General features: G+C 45.6%; 1 protein-coding gene across 7 annotated transcripts in view; it reads left to right on the top strand.

The window, feature by feature from the left end:
* Positions 1-14,177, top strand: part of LOC129638695 (melanoma-associated antigen B10-like) — a 32,622-nt gene extending 18,445 nt beyond the window's left edge. For 5 of the 7 annotated variants that reach the window (XM_055563292.1, XM_055563291.1, XM_055563288.1 and 2 more), the window contains 2 exons: positions 2,237-2,496; positions 11,415-14,177. In XM_055563292.1, coding sequence (XP_055419267.1) covers positions 2,474-2,496; positions 11,415-13,488 — 2,097 coding nt within the window. In that variant the 5' untranslated portion in view covers positions 2,237-2,473 and the 3' untranslated portion in view covers positions 13,489-14,177. Of the gene's footprint in view, positions 1-2,236; positions 2,497-3,381; positions 4,044-11,414 lie in introns of those variants that run through there. The other 2 variants (XR_008707972.1, XM_055563289.1) reach the window with 2 other exon arrangements.
* The last annotated feature ends 1,954 nt before the right edge of the window (positions 14,178-16,131 follow it).

Genomic DNA, 16,131 nt, shown 5'->3' with positions numbered 1-16,131 from the left:
TTTTTAATTAGATGTTTTCTTCTTATTAATATTAAGAGTTCTTTGTATATTTTAGATTAGAGCCTTCATCAGATATGTCTTTTGCAAATATTTTCTCCTAGACTATGGCTCATCTTCTTGTTCTCTTGATGTATTTTTATAGAGCAGAAGTTTGAAGGGAATAAAATCTAGGTTATCAATTATTTCTTTCATGGATCCCCATCACTTTTTCTGTGATGATATTTTGTTGATTGGTTTGCTATGTGGCACATGGGATCTTAAATCGCCAACCAGGGTTTGAACTCACAGCCCTTGCACTGCAGGCACAGTGTTTGTAAAATTTTAGCTTTTTTATTTTGTGTTGAGGTATAGCAAATTAACAATATTGTGAAAGTTTTCAGGTGAACAGTGAAGGGACTCAGCCATACATATACAGGTATCCACTCTCCCCCAAACCTCCATCAATACTGCCACATAATACTAAGCAGAGTTCCCTGTGTTACAAGGTACATTCTTGTTGCTTATCCATTTTAAATATAGCAGTGTGTACATGTCCATCAGAAATCCCCTAACTATCCCTGTCCCACATCCTTCCCCAGCGGCAACCATAAATTTGTTCTCTGAGACTGTAAGTCTTTCTATTTTGTAGTTCAATTCATTTGTATCATCTCTTCTTAAATTATACATCTAAGATATGTCATATAATATTTCTCCTTCTCTGTCTGAGTCACTTCAATCAGTAATGATCTCTAGGTCCATCATGTTGCAGATTGGCGGTTGTCCCAGGAGAGGGTTGGAGGATGGATGAAATGGGTGTAAGTGTCCAAATGGCATAAACATTCACAACTTTCACTTACAAAATAAAGAAGCCCTAGTGTTCTTGCCTGGAGAATCCCAGGGATGAGGGAGCCTGGTGGGCTGCCGTCTATGGGGTCGCACAGAGTCGGACACGACTGAAGCGACATAGCAGCAGCAGCAGCAGCAGGGATATAATGTACAGCATTGTGACTGTAGTTAATCGTTGCTGTTGCTAGTGGCCAAGTGGTTTCCTACTCTCTGCAACCCCATGGATTGTAGCTTGCCAGCCTCCTCTGTCTTTGGAATTTTCCATGCAAGAATACTGGATTGGGTTGCCGTGTCGTCCTCCAGGGCATCTTCCCCACCCAGGAATTGAACCCGCATCTCCTGCTCAACAGGCAGATTCTTTACCACTGAGCCACCAGGGAAGCGCATAGTTCATAATACTGTATTGTATATGTGAAAGTTCCTGAGAGAATATTTACTGAAATTGTATTTTATTTTTTAACTTTACAATATTGTATTGGTTTTGCCATATATCAAAATGAATCCGCCACAGGTATACATGTGTTCCCCATCCTGAACCCTCCTCCCTCCTCCCTCCCCATACCATCCCTCTGGGTCGTCCCAATAACCCTGTATACGAGACAGCAAAAGAGACACTGATGTATAGAACAGTCTTTTGGACTCTGTGGGAGAGGGAGAGGGTGGGATGATTTGGGAGAATATATATATATATATATTTAAAGTGAGGTATAGTTGTTGTGGGCTTCCCTGGTAGCTCAGATGGCAAAGAATCTGCCTGCAATGTAGGAGACCTGGGTTTGATCACTTAGTCAGGAAGATCCCCTGGAGAAGGGAATGGTTACCCACTCCAGTGGGTAATTCTTACTTGGAGAATTCCATCGATAGAGGAGCCTGGCAGGCTACCGTCCTTAGGGTCAAAAAGAGTTGAACAAGACTGAGCAACTAACACTTTCACTTCATTTTCATAGTTGATGTACAATATTTTATGTTTCAAGGACACAACAAAGTGATTCACAATTTGTAAATGTTATGTTCCATTTATAGTTGTTATAGAATATTGGCTATATCCCCCTTGTTTTGCAATATATCCTTGTAGCTTATCTATTTTATACATATGAGTTTGCACCTCTTAATCTTCTATCCGTGCCCTTACCCTCCCCTTGCTACTCTCCCCTGGTAACTACTACTAGCTTGTTCGCTGTGAGTCTGCTTCATCTCCCTAGTCTGTTTTATTTTTTAATTCTCCATATAAATGGAATTATACAGCATTTGTCTTCCTCTATCTCACATATTTCAGTTAACATAATGCCTTCCAATCAATCCATGTTCTTGAAAATGGCAAAAGTTCATTCTTTTTTCTGACTGAGTAATATGCCATTGTGTGTGTGTGGATCTTTTCAAATTAGTGGGTTTTTTTTTTTTTCATTTTTAGCAGTAATTTAAAGTAAGTTGAGCGCCGAAGAATTGATGCTTTTGAACTGTGCTGTTGGAGAAGACTCTTGAGAGTCCCTTGGACTACAAGGAGATCCAACCAGTCCATTCTAAAGGAGATCAGTCCTGGGTGTTCTTTGGAAGGAATGATGCTAAAGCTGAAACTCCAGTACCTTGGCCACCTCATGTGAAGAGTTGTCTCATTGGAAAAGACTGTGACAGAGGATGAGATGGCTGGATGGCATCACTAACTCGATGGATGTGAGTCTGAGTGAACTTCGGGAGTTAGTGATGGACAGGGAGGCCTGGCATGCTGCAATTCATGGGGTCGCAAAGAGTGGACTGAACAACTGAACTGAACTGAAAGTTAATTCAAGCTTCAATGCAGGTTATTCTGACTTAAGGTAGCATCACATGGCATACTTCTGAGTACATTCCTGAAAAATTCTTTTGTCTTTATTTCTGTTTTATAGATCTATGCAACCTCTGGCACTGGGTAGGCTATCATCTGGGTTCAGATCACATAGCAGTGAACAAATGGATACCAGAACTTTAGAAATCATGAAAGCAAGAGACCACAGTGATCTTAGAGTAGCGAACTGAGTGTTGCCATTAGTGTTCATGTCTGGATGATAAATTCTGTTGCAAATGCAACCTTAGGTAGTATGAACGGGTAGTCTTTAGGAAAATGAATTGTCACAGAGAATAAACTGCCTTGATATGGGTTGCCGTTCTTTTTTGTAATTGTGATTTGCCAATGAAGTGTATCATCCCCAACTGGACCTGCAGAATCTTGTGCTGGAGGGTCACTGGCCACATCACTAAGTTCCTTATTAATCCATTTCAGTGCCACAGTCTGTGCTTTTTGTCTGACTCCTCACTGTCTCAGTGTGTGCTCAAAGGTCTGGCCAAAACTCCTGATTATCTGGTGGCTGGGAAGGACTATCTCTTCTTCTCACACTGGCTGTGCCAGTCACAGGTGCCTTCTTAATAAACAGGGAGGTTGGCCTGGGGTGGAGTCACTGGCAGAGAGTAGATGAGACTGGAGGGGAAGGGGGGACGAGCAGTGGAAACCCTTAGACTCAGACAAGCATCAAGTACGTGATGGAGACCATCCAAATTAGTGGGTTCTTTTTTTTTTTTCAGATACACAACCAGGAGTGGGAATGCTGGGTCATGTGTTAGTTCTGCTTTTAGATTTTGAGGACTCTCCTTACTGTTATCCATGGTGGCTGCACCAATTGATATTCCCACCAACAGTGCATAGATCATGTCTACATGCTCACCAGCATTTGTTACTTCTGTTCCTTTTGGATCATAGCCCTTGTGATAGGTATAAGATAATACCTCATTGTGGTTTAAATTTGCATTCATATGATGATTAATGGTGTTGAACATCATTTCATTTGCCTCTCAGCTATTTGTATGTCTTCTTTGGAAAAATGTGTATTTAAGTCTTCCTCCCATCTTTTTCTTGATTTTTTTTAAACTGTTATATCAACTGTTTATATATTTTGGATATTAACCCCTTATTGCTTACATCATTGGCAAATATTTTATCCTATATAATAGGTTGGCTTTTCATTTTGTTGATGGTTTCCTTTGCTGTGCAAAAGCTTTTAACTGTAATTACAACACATTTATTTACTTTTGCTTTTATTTCCCTAGCTTTCAGAGACAGATCCAAAAAAATATTGTTATGATTTGTGTCAAAGAGTGTTCTGCTCATATTATCTTCTAAGAGTTTTATGGTTTCCACTCTTATAGCTAGGTCTTTAATCCCTTTTCAGTTTACTTCTGTATATAGTGTTAGAGAATATACTGATCTCATTCTTTGAGAGCTACATATCGAAGAATGAGATTAGAGCGTAAATACAATTCGGTAATGTCAGAAAATTAAATGTGCTTTTACATTTAAGCCAGTAATTCAGTGTTTTCAGAAATTAATTCTGAAGAGACATCCACAACCATATGAAAATACATAAATGTCCAGGCACATGTTAATTGAGGGAACATGATATATCCACAGAGTGGAGTACTACGAAGCTATAAAAAGGAATGAGTACAATTTTGTAAACTAATATGGAGTGCTTCCATGATAGATAGAGATATATAAACGAATGTGGGAGTTTGGGGCTAATGTCGATGATACCAAGTCCAGTGCCTTCCCATTCTAGTATGAGGAGGCTTTGAGAGCTGAAGAAGAGAGAGCCAGAGCCAGAGCTGCAGCCAGGGCTCCTATGGTGCCAGGGCCAGTGCACTTTCTGGAGCATGTCCAAATTTCCTCCCACCCCTAGTGAAGTCTGAGCAGATACTTCACATTGCTTTTCAAGAAAGCAGGCAATCTTCCCACAAGAGGAGGGCCATGGTGGGGCTCATGGAAATTCAGCATATAACATATTTATTTGTGTTCCTATACAATATGCACAAATTGGAGGTTTTTCTTGTTTCTGTTTTTAAGTATTGTTCCTTTTAATTAAACATGTGTTTAGCTTCAGAGTCCAAGTATACTAATGGCACAGCTTTGACATGTACTGCAGATTATCCAGTTGAAAACTAAGGATTTTTGTATTACATAGCACAGACTGAAATCCTTGAATCATTTCTTGTCATTCGGAACAAGATAACATGATATTGCAATATGGATTTTTTGTGAATATGGAAATTTTTCCACAGTGAAGTCTGTGTGATTATCAGATACAGAAAAAAATTTTAAGAAGTATTCACTTCTTCGTTTGTTTTATTTGCTTTAGTCTTTCTTTGTAAAATTGAAGTTTATTTACCTGGATTGGCTTCGCTTATTTAAGAATGGGGGAGAAGTGAAATCCCAGTAAATTGCTTTCTTGCACACTTGCACTGTAATTGTTCAAATATCAATTTAGCATCTGCTCTTTGGAAGGCTTCTGGGTGGTTTTGGGGATGCTAAGAAAAATAAACTCAACCCCTTCTTATAGAATTCTAGAGTCTAAGAGCAGCATTCATATAAAGTAGCTGGTGAACTGAGATCTAGGGGCCTAATAAAAATGAGGTGTAAGGAGGTGAGGGGATTGAGGGCTTCCTCATGAGGAGTCTAGTGTAAATACACTGAGGCAAGGCACTTGGAGACTTTAGGACAATAAAAGTCTGGCAGCGGAAGGTAGTTTTAAGTTAGGCTACAGGGCGAGCCCACCAGGGAGGCTGTGGAAACACTGAATAGGGGTCAGACCCTCAGATGGCGGGTCAAATTCAGAGACTTAAGCCTGGAATGGAAAACTACCCTGAACAATTGCTTTGGAATTATGGGGCTTCCCAGGTGGCTCAGTGGTAAAGAACCCGCCCACCAATGCAGGAGACATGGGTTCAATCCCTGGGTCAGGAAGCTGCCCCTGGAGGAGGAAATGGCTACCCAATGCAGTATTTTTTCCTGGAGAATCCCATGGACAGAGCAATCTGTTCGGTCCATGGGGTAGAAAAGTGTCAGACACGACCGAGTGACTAAACAGGAACAGGAGTAGACCAAAGAGAAATCCCCCCTGGGGTGGGGATGGAATGTGCCCTGTGCTCCTGCCCCAGTGCCCGTGAACACAGTGCACAACCTAGATGTTTCACGCACATGATCTCCAAGGAGGTTCTGTGAAATAAAAGTAGTAGTAGAATGAAACCGAAAACTCAGAAGCTAGTGGGCTGACACTGTTTGCTGTGAGTCGTGTAAACAGAGCTCATTTTATTGAAAGGGCATTCCATTCAGCGTTTTTGGCTATGTTGATAATTCCACCAAAGTCTGTGAGGTGAGTCTATTTTAGTTGATGGTGAAATTGATGAAGATGGGGGCTTATTTTATTTGGTTACTTATTTATTTGGCTATGCTTGGTCTTATCTTTGGCACACAGGATCCTTCATCTTCCTTGCAGCCTGAGAGTTCTTTAGTTGCAGCATGAGGAATGTTTCAGTTGTGGCATAGAGGATGTTTAGTTGTGGCATGTGAACTGTTAGTTGTGGCGAAGCTGTGGCATGTGGGACCTAGTTCCCTTATCAGCAGTGGAACCCAGGCCTCCTGCATTGGGAGTGCAGAGTTCTAACCCCTGGACCACTAAGGAAATCTCTAGGAGTTGTTCAGATGAAAGAGCAGCCGGGAAGGAAGACAGAATTAGTCTCAGAATCAAATTTAGATTCTTCAAATTCCATTCAGTTAAAAACGTACCCCCATACTCAAAATACGATCTTGTAGTGGAAATGAAAGATTCTTTCTAAACAGCATTTTGGACTGATTTGGTGTTCCATGTGCGAGAATGCCACAGATTCTCTGACATCTCCTGGATTTAAAAGATTCCTCAGGGTCGGTGGTATCCTCCAGGATAAAAATATTCATAATCTTAGTAAAAACAGATATTGTGTAAAGTCTCAGTGTGGTCCAGGCACTGTGCCAGGTGCTTTAGCTACATGCCACTAGCCCTACAACAGCCACTTCACCTGAGGCTCCCCCAGTTTGCGATGGACCCAAGTCCACACAACTGATATGAGACAGAGCTGGGACTAGAGCGCTGGTCTGAATTTAACCACAGCATGTACCCTTCCACTTGTCCCGGCCTGAGGTGCTCATGAGTCAGTAAATTCACTGTCTTCTAGCAGTCCAACATGTATCTTGAGTGACAGAAAGAAGGACTCTGTGATGAAAACACTGGGATGGAATGCATAGCCAAGACAATACAAACACCATAATAATTAAGAGGTGTGAATAAAGGAGAGAAGGGGGTAATGCTCAGTTAGCATATGATCACCTGCATGTGCAAATTCAAACACGCTCAAGTGATCGAGGGCTTACAAGATTATCTGGTGCTATCCTTCTATGTAGAAAGTAATTTTATATGTTTTAATTAAAAATAGTTATTTCTATTTATTTTTTGACTGCTCTTGGTCTTAGATGTGACATTTGGAATCTTTGTTGCCACATGCAGGCTCTTTAGTTGCAGAATGTGAGATTTTAGTTGTGGCACGAGAACTCTTAGTTGTTGGATGTGAGATTTTTAGTTGTGGCAAGTGGGATCAAGTTACCTGACTAGGGATCAAACCTAGGACCCCTGCATTGGGAGTGCATAACCACTGGACCAACAGGGAGGTGCCAAGAGTAAATATTTTAGAACTACCCTAAATCTGGTGACTCAGATGGTACAGAATGCGCCTGCAATGCAGGAGACCCGAGTTCGATCTCTGGGTTGGGCACAATCCCTGGTGGAGGGCATGTAACACACTTCAGTATTCTTGCCTGGAGAATCTGCATGGACAGAGGCACCTGGCAAGCTACAGTACATGGGGTCACAAAGAGTGGGACATGACTGAGCGATTAAAGCTGGCTGAAGAGCAGGAATATATCACCGCTATCTCTTTGACATCGTGACATCTGTCCTGAGTTCCTTAATTTCTGCTGCATTTTCCTCATCTTACATCACTTTTGGGACTGAGACCCGTTTACTCCAAGATTTGCTAGAGGGTAACTGCTCACTATTTGTAGGAATATGCATTCCCCAGGAAGCCTTTAATCGAGGGACAGAAGCTGATATGGGAACCTCCATGAAGGAGGACTGAGGGACAATCACCCCTGAATATAGTGGTCACCCAAAGACTAAGAAGAGGAATCTTAGCTCAGTAGAAGGAGCAGTCCCAGGCTGTGGTACATGTAGAGAGGATGCTAAGCAAAAGGAATCGGAAGGACTCAAGTTGCATTCCCACAGTCTATTCTCAGAGGCCCTGATGGACTAGGATCACATGAGGATCATCCTGACTTCCAACTTGGAATTCTCAGGAGACTAGGACCTTGATGTAAGACAAGAAGCTTCATAAAACAGAGAGTGGAGTTACAGGATTCATCACGTGTCAATGTGAGGACCTGAAAGTGGACTCACAGTAGCACATACTGTAAAAGGAGGCCCTGGAAAATCACTGATACTGTGGTCCCCAGGAAGCTCTGGGCACAGATGTCAGGTTGATTTCAGCCTAGAAAGTCTTAGCGAGGTGAGACCTCTGTCTAATACAATCAGCTGCAGTTTCGCAGAGGGAGGGACCTGAATCCAAGGAGGACTTCACATGAGATGCTGAGTGTTAGCGGGGACCCCTGCAGAGGGAGCCGAACAGAATTCTGTAAATTCTTAGCCCTGAGAAGCCCACAGGAGCTACTTCTGAGTGGTCCACTCATTCAACCTGTGTGATCTTAGGGAGGGCAGAGTCTCCTTTAGCCAGATCAGAAGCCAGATCTGCAGATGGGGGTGTCTTGACCATAACCGGACTTAAGGTGAGGACCATCAGTGCTAGTGAGAGGATCTCTCCCCCAACGAAGGAGGCTCACAGAGTGGCAACCCACCTGACAAGCAGAGATGCTCAGAGCAGAGCTCGCCTCACACCACTAGGGAGTTGGGAAGGCGAGGGCTCTGTTTGGGAGCTGCAAGACTCGGGTTCATAGGAGGGGGCATCCTGGGCTCCGATACCAGACAAGTAGGACCCAAGGAGGAATGAATATTGAGCTACCGGGGTTCCCATAGCATGCTGCCCCTGCCGTCATCCCTGGGAGACCCCACGTAGGACGTTATGCAGCTCCCCACCACTTCTGCTTTGAAAGCCAGCGGATCGACCGGTAGCTGCGGCGACCATATGGTGGAGACTTAGTGTTCAGGACTCGTCCGGAACCAAGGTGAGGCCGTGAATGTAGCTCATGGGTCTTTCCCAACCCTCCCAGTAATAAAAGTGACCCATCCACATCCCACCCCTGTGATATGGCTCTTATGAGTCCCTCAGAGCTATCGGCTGAAGGTGGTCTAGAGTGTCTCAGGCTAAGGCGTTGGTCTGTGGGGGTAGGCCCGGATTCTACCCCGGGAGGAGGTCTAGGTCCTAGATGAGGGACCTGAGGGCTGATGAGCAGACTTCGACACCGCCCAGGGGACCACACTGAGCGGCCCCCCCTGTACTGGGCTGTAGGAGGCCCCGGGTAGAGCTGGCCAACTGTGGTGCCCACCGGTGTCCACTGGAGGTGGTTTGGGGGAAGTGAGAGCCTTGCTGTAATGGAATAAACTCAGTTCCACAAAGGGACCTAGTCCGCAACAATATTAATGGCTCTGACGCTGAGTGAGGATGGGGCTCCTCCCATAAGAAATGGAGACACATAAGGCGCCAGTCCTATTTTGAGGACTGGGAGAATCGGGCGTTTTGACATGACACTTCCTGGGACATCTCAGGGAAGTGAGAGACCAGGTCAGTGGGGGCAGCCTCAGGTTGACAAGGGAGGGTTTCAGGTGTCCTGGTGGATGGTGAGAACCTTGGGGGCTGTGGATGTTCGACACCACGTCATTCAGACCACATCTCCCTGTCGTCATCCCTGGGAGACCTCAAGGATACATGTCGGTCCCCACTGTGGGCTAATGGGGACATAAGGGTCTTGGTCTGAATGGAGTGGTCAGCAGAGGAAGAAACCTTAGACCCTGTCATGAGTCAAATGTAGAGCTTGGTTGCTTCTGTGTCATGGCTATTGTAAATAGTGCTGCAGTGAACATGAGTACAAGTGTCTTTTTCCGTTACCATTTCCTCAGGATATATGACCACTAGTGGGATTGTTGGCTCATGTGGTAGTTTTATTCCTAGTTTTTGTAAGCAGAGTGAATTAAGTCAGAAAGAGGAAAGCCAATATCATATATTAATGCATATATATGGAATCCAGGAAGATGGTACTGATGAACCTATTTGCAGGGCAGCCGGGAGATGCTGACATAGAGAACACACTTGTGGACCCAGTGGGGGAAGGAGAGGGAGGGGCAGATTGAGAGAGTAACATTGAAAACGTACACATTATCATATGGAAAATAGATAACCAGTAGGAAGTAGTTTTATGACCAGGGAGTTCAAAGCCAGTACTCTGTGATAACTTAAGAGGGGTGTGACGTGGGAGGGAGTTTCAAGATGGAGGAGACCTAAGATATACCTATGGCCGATTCATATTGATGTGTGGCAGAAACTGGTACACTATTATAAATTAATATTGTAAAAAAAATAATTTTATTTTCAAAAAGACATATAGGAGAAACCAGAAGCAAAAAAATATTTTAGACCTTGAATTGGGATCTTGTGTGGATCCACAGGGACATCAACCTGCCTGCACCAGATTTTGTTCTCAGGAGACCGTGTTTGGTAAAATAAGGTCATCTTCACTTCCTGCTTTTGGGACACGGAGTGATTGGCTTTTACTATCAAGCAGCCATCACTTCAGGAAAAAGTTGAGCTTCTCTACCGGGAGCCCAATTGAGGAACCTGAGTGAGGACTCATTGCATCCATCCCAACCCTCAGATTTCAGCCCAGGAAATCTCAGGGAAGGGCTGTGAGGCTGAGCACCTTCTTTTCTGTTTTATACGAAGTCTACGGGAGGGGAAATGTCTTGTCTGAAGGTGAAGACACCAGTCCGCAAATGGATGATGGTGCCCAACGTTTTAAGGAGCCAAGGTAAGGACCTTGAATGATGATCCCAGTGAACTCAAGATAGAAAAGACCTAATTACCTCTCAGCACTGTTTATCTATCTCCTGGCAGGGAGGTGGACTGAGGCATCCCCTCACTTGCCTCTGGATCATGGGGAGGTCTAAATTGTCTACATCAGAGTAGCAGAGGGAAGGGTGCCAAGGCTCTGCCAGCACTTGACATGATAATACTGAAGTAGAACTTAGAAAACCCCACTGCTGGCACCTGCTGTCACCTGAGTAGATCCAAAGCAGGGCTGAGAGGATGCAGAGGAAAAGTAAGGCCTCTGTTCTTCCTCTGTGGGATTCTGTGGGAACGTGGGAGGGAGTTTCAAGATGGAGGAGACATAAGATATACCTATGGCTGATACATACTGATGTGTGGCAGAAACTGGTACACTATTATAAATTAATATTGTAATATTGCAAAAAATAATTTTATTTCAAAAAGACATATAGGAGAAACCAGAAGCAAAAAAATATTTTAGACCTTGAATTGGGATCTTGTGAGGGTCCACAGGGACATCAACCTGCCTGCACCAGATTTTGTTCTGAGGAGACCATGTTTGGTCTGAGCAGGAAAACAGGAGCCTTATGGGTTCCTAGAGCAGTGTCCTCAAGGACACCTGCAGAGGCAGCCTTTGATTAAGCCAAGGTGGAGTGTCCCTGTTTTAAGGTGCTCATGTCATCTCATTCTCCATCCTCTAGGTGCCCCAATCTCCTGTGTATTGGCCCAGACTCCTGCCTGCGGTCTCAGACCACAGCCATCATGCCTCGTGGGCAGAAGAGTAAGCACCGTGCTTGTGAGAAACGTTGCCAGGCCCAAACTGAGACCCAGGGTCTTCATGATCAGGCTACCACATCTGGGGGAGAAGAGACCACCTCCTCCTCCCCTCCTGATTCAGAGAGCGCTCCGTCAAGCTCGTCTGCTGCTGGCACCTCCAAGGGGCCTCAGGGAGCCCAAGGCAGCACCAGTGCTGCTGCAGGTGCTATACGCAAAAGATCTGGTGGTGGTGGCGCAGCACACTCGAGATCTGGTGTAGGTGGCGCAGCACGCTCAAGATCTGGTGTCGGTGGCGCAGCACGCTCAAGATCTGGTGTCGGTGGCGCAGCACGCTCAAGATCTGGTGTCGGTGGCGCAGCATGCTCAAGATATGGTGTAGGTAGCGCAGCTCGCTCAAGATCTGGTGTAGGTGCTGAGGGCCAAGTTCAGGAAGGTGAAAATTCCTCCCAGGCTTCAGCTGCTGCTGCGAGCTCTCACACAGATCTTCTGACCTGGAAGGCAGAGCTATTGGTGCAGTACATGCTGTATAAGTATAAGATGAGGGAGCTCATTAAGAGGTCCGAAATGCTGCAGGAAATCAAGAGAAGGTACAAGGAACAATTCCCTGAGATCCTTAGCAGGGCTTCCGAGTGCATAGAAATGTTGTTTGGCCTGGTGCTGAAGGAAGTCAGGCCCAACAGTCATTGCTATACCCTGGTGAGCAACCTAGATCTCAGCGACAGTGAGTCTATGAGAGGTGACTTGGGGCTGCCAAAGAATGGTCTTCTGATGCCTCTGCTGGGTGTCATCTACCTGAATGGCAACCACGCCCCTGAGGAGAAGATCTGGAAGTTCCTGAATATGCTGGGCATCTATGATGGAAGAAGTCACTTCATCTTTGGAGAGCCCAGGAAGCTCATCACAGAAGATCTGGTGCGGGAAGGGTACCTGGAGTACCGGCAGGTGCCCGGCAGCGATCCCCCTCGCTATGAGTTCCTGTGCGGTCCTAAAGCGCTCACAGAAACCAGCAAGACGAAAGTCCTTCAGTTTTTGGCCAAGGTCAAGGATTTGGTCCATCCTGCCTTGCAGCCGCAATATGAAGAGGCTTGGAGAGAGGAAGTAGAGAGCACCGGAGCCAGAGGTGCAGCCAGGGCTGGCACTTCTGCCTCAACCAGGCCTGGCACTGCTGCCTCAGCCGCTGCTGGCAGTTCTGCCTCAACCAGGCCTGGCACTGCTGCCTCAGCCACTGCTGGCCGTTCTGCTTCGGCCAGGCCTGGCACTGCTGCCTCAGCCAGCTCTGGCCTTTCTTCTTCGGCCAGGCCTGGCACTTCTGTCTCAGCCGCTGCTGGCAGTTCTGCCTCAACCAGGCCTGGCACTGCTGCCTCAGCCGCTGCTGGCCGTTCTGCTTCGGCCAGGCCTGGCACTGCTGCCTCAGCCAGCTCTGGCCTTTCTTCTTCGGCCAGGCCTGGCACTTCTGTCTCAGCCGCTGCTGGCACTTCTGCCTCAACCAGGCCTTGCACTGCTGCCTCAGCTGCTGCTGGCCCTTCTGCTTCGGCCAGGCCTGGCACTGCTGCCTCAGCCAGCTCTGGCCTTTCTTCTTCGGCCAGGCCTGGCACTTCTGTCTCATCCGCTGCTGGCAGTTCTGCCTCAACCAGGCCTGGCATTGCTGCCTCAGCCGCTGCTGGCCGTTCTGCTTCGGCCAGGCCTGGCACTGCTGCCTCAGCCAGCTCTGGCCTTTCTTCTTCGTCCAGGCCTGGCACTTCCGCCTCAGCCGCTGCTGGCAGTTCTGCCTCAACCAGGCTGACACTGCTGCCTCAGCCACTGCTGGCACTTCTGCCTCAGCCAGCCCTGGCCCTTCTGCTTCAGCCAGGCCTGGCACTACTGCCTCAGCCAGCGCTGGCACTTCTGCCTCAACCAGGCCTGGCACTGCTGCCTCAGCCAGCGCTGGCCCTTCTGCTTCAGCCACTGCACACCCCAGGGCCGAGTCCAGCCGCTCATCTCGCCCCTAGTGTGATCTGAAGCCCGTTGTTCACTTTGTGGCTAGAGAAGCCGGTCAACCTGTGTTCCTGATATGCATCAATAACTTGTTGACTTTATTTCCCCCACACTGGGACGACCCAGAGGGATGGAATGGGGAGGGAGGAGGGAGGAGGGTTCAGGATGGGGAACACATGTATACCTGTGGCGGATTCATTTTGATATTTGGCAAATCTAATACAGTTATGTAAAGTTTAAAAATAAAATAAAATTAAAAAAAAAAAAAAAAAAAAAAAAAATTTTTCAACAGAAAGGTCATTTAGAGTCATGATATAAGTATATGAATAACATGGGTCACATACACTTTGCTGTTTGTGAAATTTAGGAGTAAGAATTTTGTTTTCTCCAATAAATATTGGAAATCCTCACATCACTTTTGTGATCCAGGATGAGAATAACATCACTTTAGGATGAGAGTGTCCTTAGAAATGTGAAAGACACCACACTAATAGAGGCTCAGAACATTGATACATTGTTAGGGAGAGAGCTGAAATTTCTTCAGATTTTGGCTGGCTTTACTCTCTGCTTAGTCTCCTTTTTTGTAAATGTAAAAGACACATACTTGCCTCTGCTTATGGTTTATGGTTTTCAAGAATGTTTGAGTTGAACTTAAATAATAAAAATAAAAATAAATAAAAAATAAAAAGAATGAGAATATAAATTATAGCAAATGATTTATTCGTGGCTCTTCTTTTACACAAACATTGAGAATCTGCTCTTAAGAAGTCTTCATGCTTGTACTGGTGATGTTTAGTCAGAAAAAGTTTAGCTCCTGTCCACTCATTACAGTTTCTCAGAGATGATGTCATTCTATGGAAGAGGCTGAGATACTCTGTACTTCAGGAAGAACAAGAAAGAAGCAGGGTAAAGAGGGGTTGGAGAGAACCTATTACTTTGGTTTCATTCCTAAGCGGAATTTTGGCTGATTTGGGAGGTTGGGTCTTTTTTTTCCCCACTTGGAACACTGCATAGTTTCTGACATCTGATAGATTGAAAAAAAAATCCAGCTGATGTAACATCTGAGGTCAAGATAATCATAGTAATAACTGCCGTTGCTCCTAATGTCTCAGTAGAGACAGGCGCCGTGACAGAAGCTTTCCATAAATACTTACATTCCACCAATCTGCCAAGAAAGGGCTTATCAAACTTACTTCACAGGGGAGAGCCCAAGGCTCATAGAGTTAGGGTTTGGTTTTGTGCTGAAATACATGAGGCTGGTAAATGACAGCTGGCAATAGACTCCTGCTCTACACTACTTATCACTCATACTGTTGTTCTCCCCCCAACCTGAGACATACTCTTGTCTTTGTTCTTTAACAAGTCCTTTTAACATTTGGCAATTCCTTGTTTATTTATTATTTATTTTTTTATTTGGCTGTGCTGGATCTTAGTTGCTGCACGTGTGGTCTAGTTCCCTGACCAGGGATCGAACCTGGGCCCCCTGCACCGGGAACCTGGAGTCCTAGCAATTGGACCACCAGGAAAGTCCCCACCCTGTATCTTTTATTTCAGTGTTTTTCTCAGCACTTCAAAATTTGTCCTAGGTGACAGGGAAAAATGCCCTCATGCTCAAGCTACTGGATTGAAATGTGTAGCCAGAGCAGTAAGAATACCAGATGTACTTAACCAACGATATGTATCCCTTATTCATTACTCATAGATAAGTGAAAGAAACAATATTCAGGGACAGTACAAGCATGTACATTGGCCATGTTAGATAACCTCTGAAGACCAAGGAGTCTCCATATCATCCTTACAGTCTCTTCCCTGTGGAGAGTAAACCTATCAGAACAGAAATGACATGAGAATCTTCACCTGGCTGATGAGATAGATTGATCTACTTTTTTTCTCTCTAAAGGACTGCCACCTGTCCTGGGACTCCCACCTTGGACTATAGCTTCTCCATCTCTCATCACTCCTGGGACAGGGACCCATTCTCTGTAGCACTGCAGAGCAAACATAGCTCAGGAGTTTGTAGAGACGTGGAATTTCCCCAAAGGCCTTTAATCCAGGACACAGAAAGCAAGATGAGGGCCCCAGGTAGGAGGATTGAGGAGAACAAGACCCAAGAATATGGCGGATGGTGGTCACTAGGACAGCACTCCCTTCTGATCTCAGACGCAGAGAAATTCAGAACTGGTGGGCTTAGCCTATTAGCCTTAGCATAGCCTCACTTATTCTTCAGGCTTCTCAGAGACCTAAGAAACTTGGTCTTGGCGCAGAGTTCTGAGGTTGGTAGAGAGAATCAGTCTCGCAGAAGTGATGGTGATTAACCTGAGTGAGGGTGATGGAAAGACCCATCCAGAACAGAAGGCTCCTGTAAAGACCCGTCCTCATTGGCAAGCCCATGAAGTCCAGAACTCTCTGGGCTGCTGTGGTTAACACTTTGAACTCAGGTCCGTGGGAGGTGGGGACATTGGGAATCTGCAGAGAATAGAGCCCCAGGAAGGGTGCAGAGTCAAAGTGAGGACCCAGAGTGTAGACATGAAGCCCCTCAATCCACAGCCGACAGGGCTACACAAATGTAGCCTCTCCACTAAGACACTAAGTCCCTCCTCTCCAGTTAGCCCTGGGAGGCATAGGTAAGTGCTGGCAAGCTCAAGAGCCCCGTGACTTCTGCCTGGA

Source organism: Bubalus kerabau, chromosome X, assembly GCF_029407905.1.
Source record: "Bubalus kerabau isolate K-KA32 ecotype Philippines breed swamp buffalo chromosome X, PCC_UOA_SB_1v2, whole genome shotgun sequence".
NCBI classification, from domain to species: Eukaryota; Metazoa; Chordata; class Mammalia; order Artiodactyla; family Bovidae; genus Bubalus; species Bubalus kerabau.
This window is presented reverse-complemented; position numbering and strand designations above follow the sequence as displayed.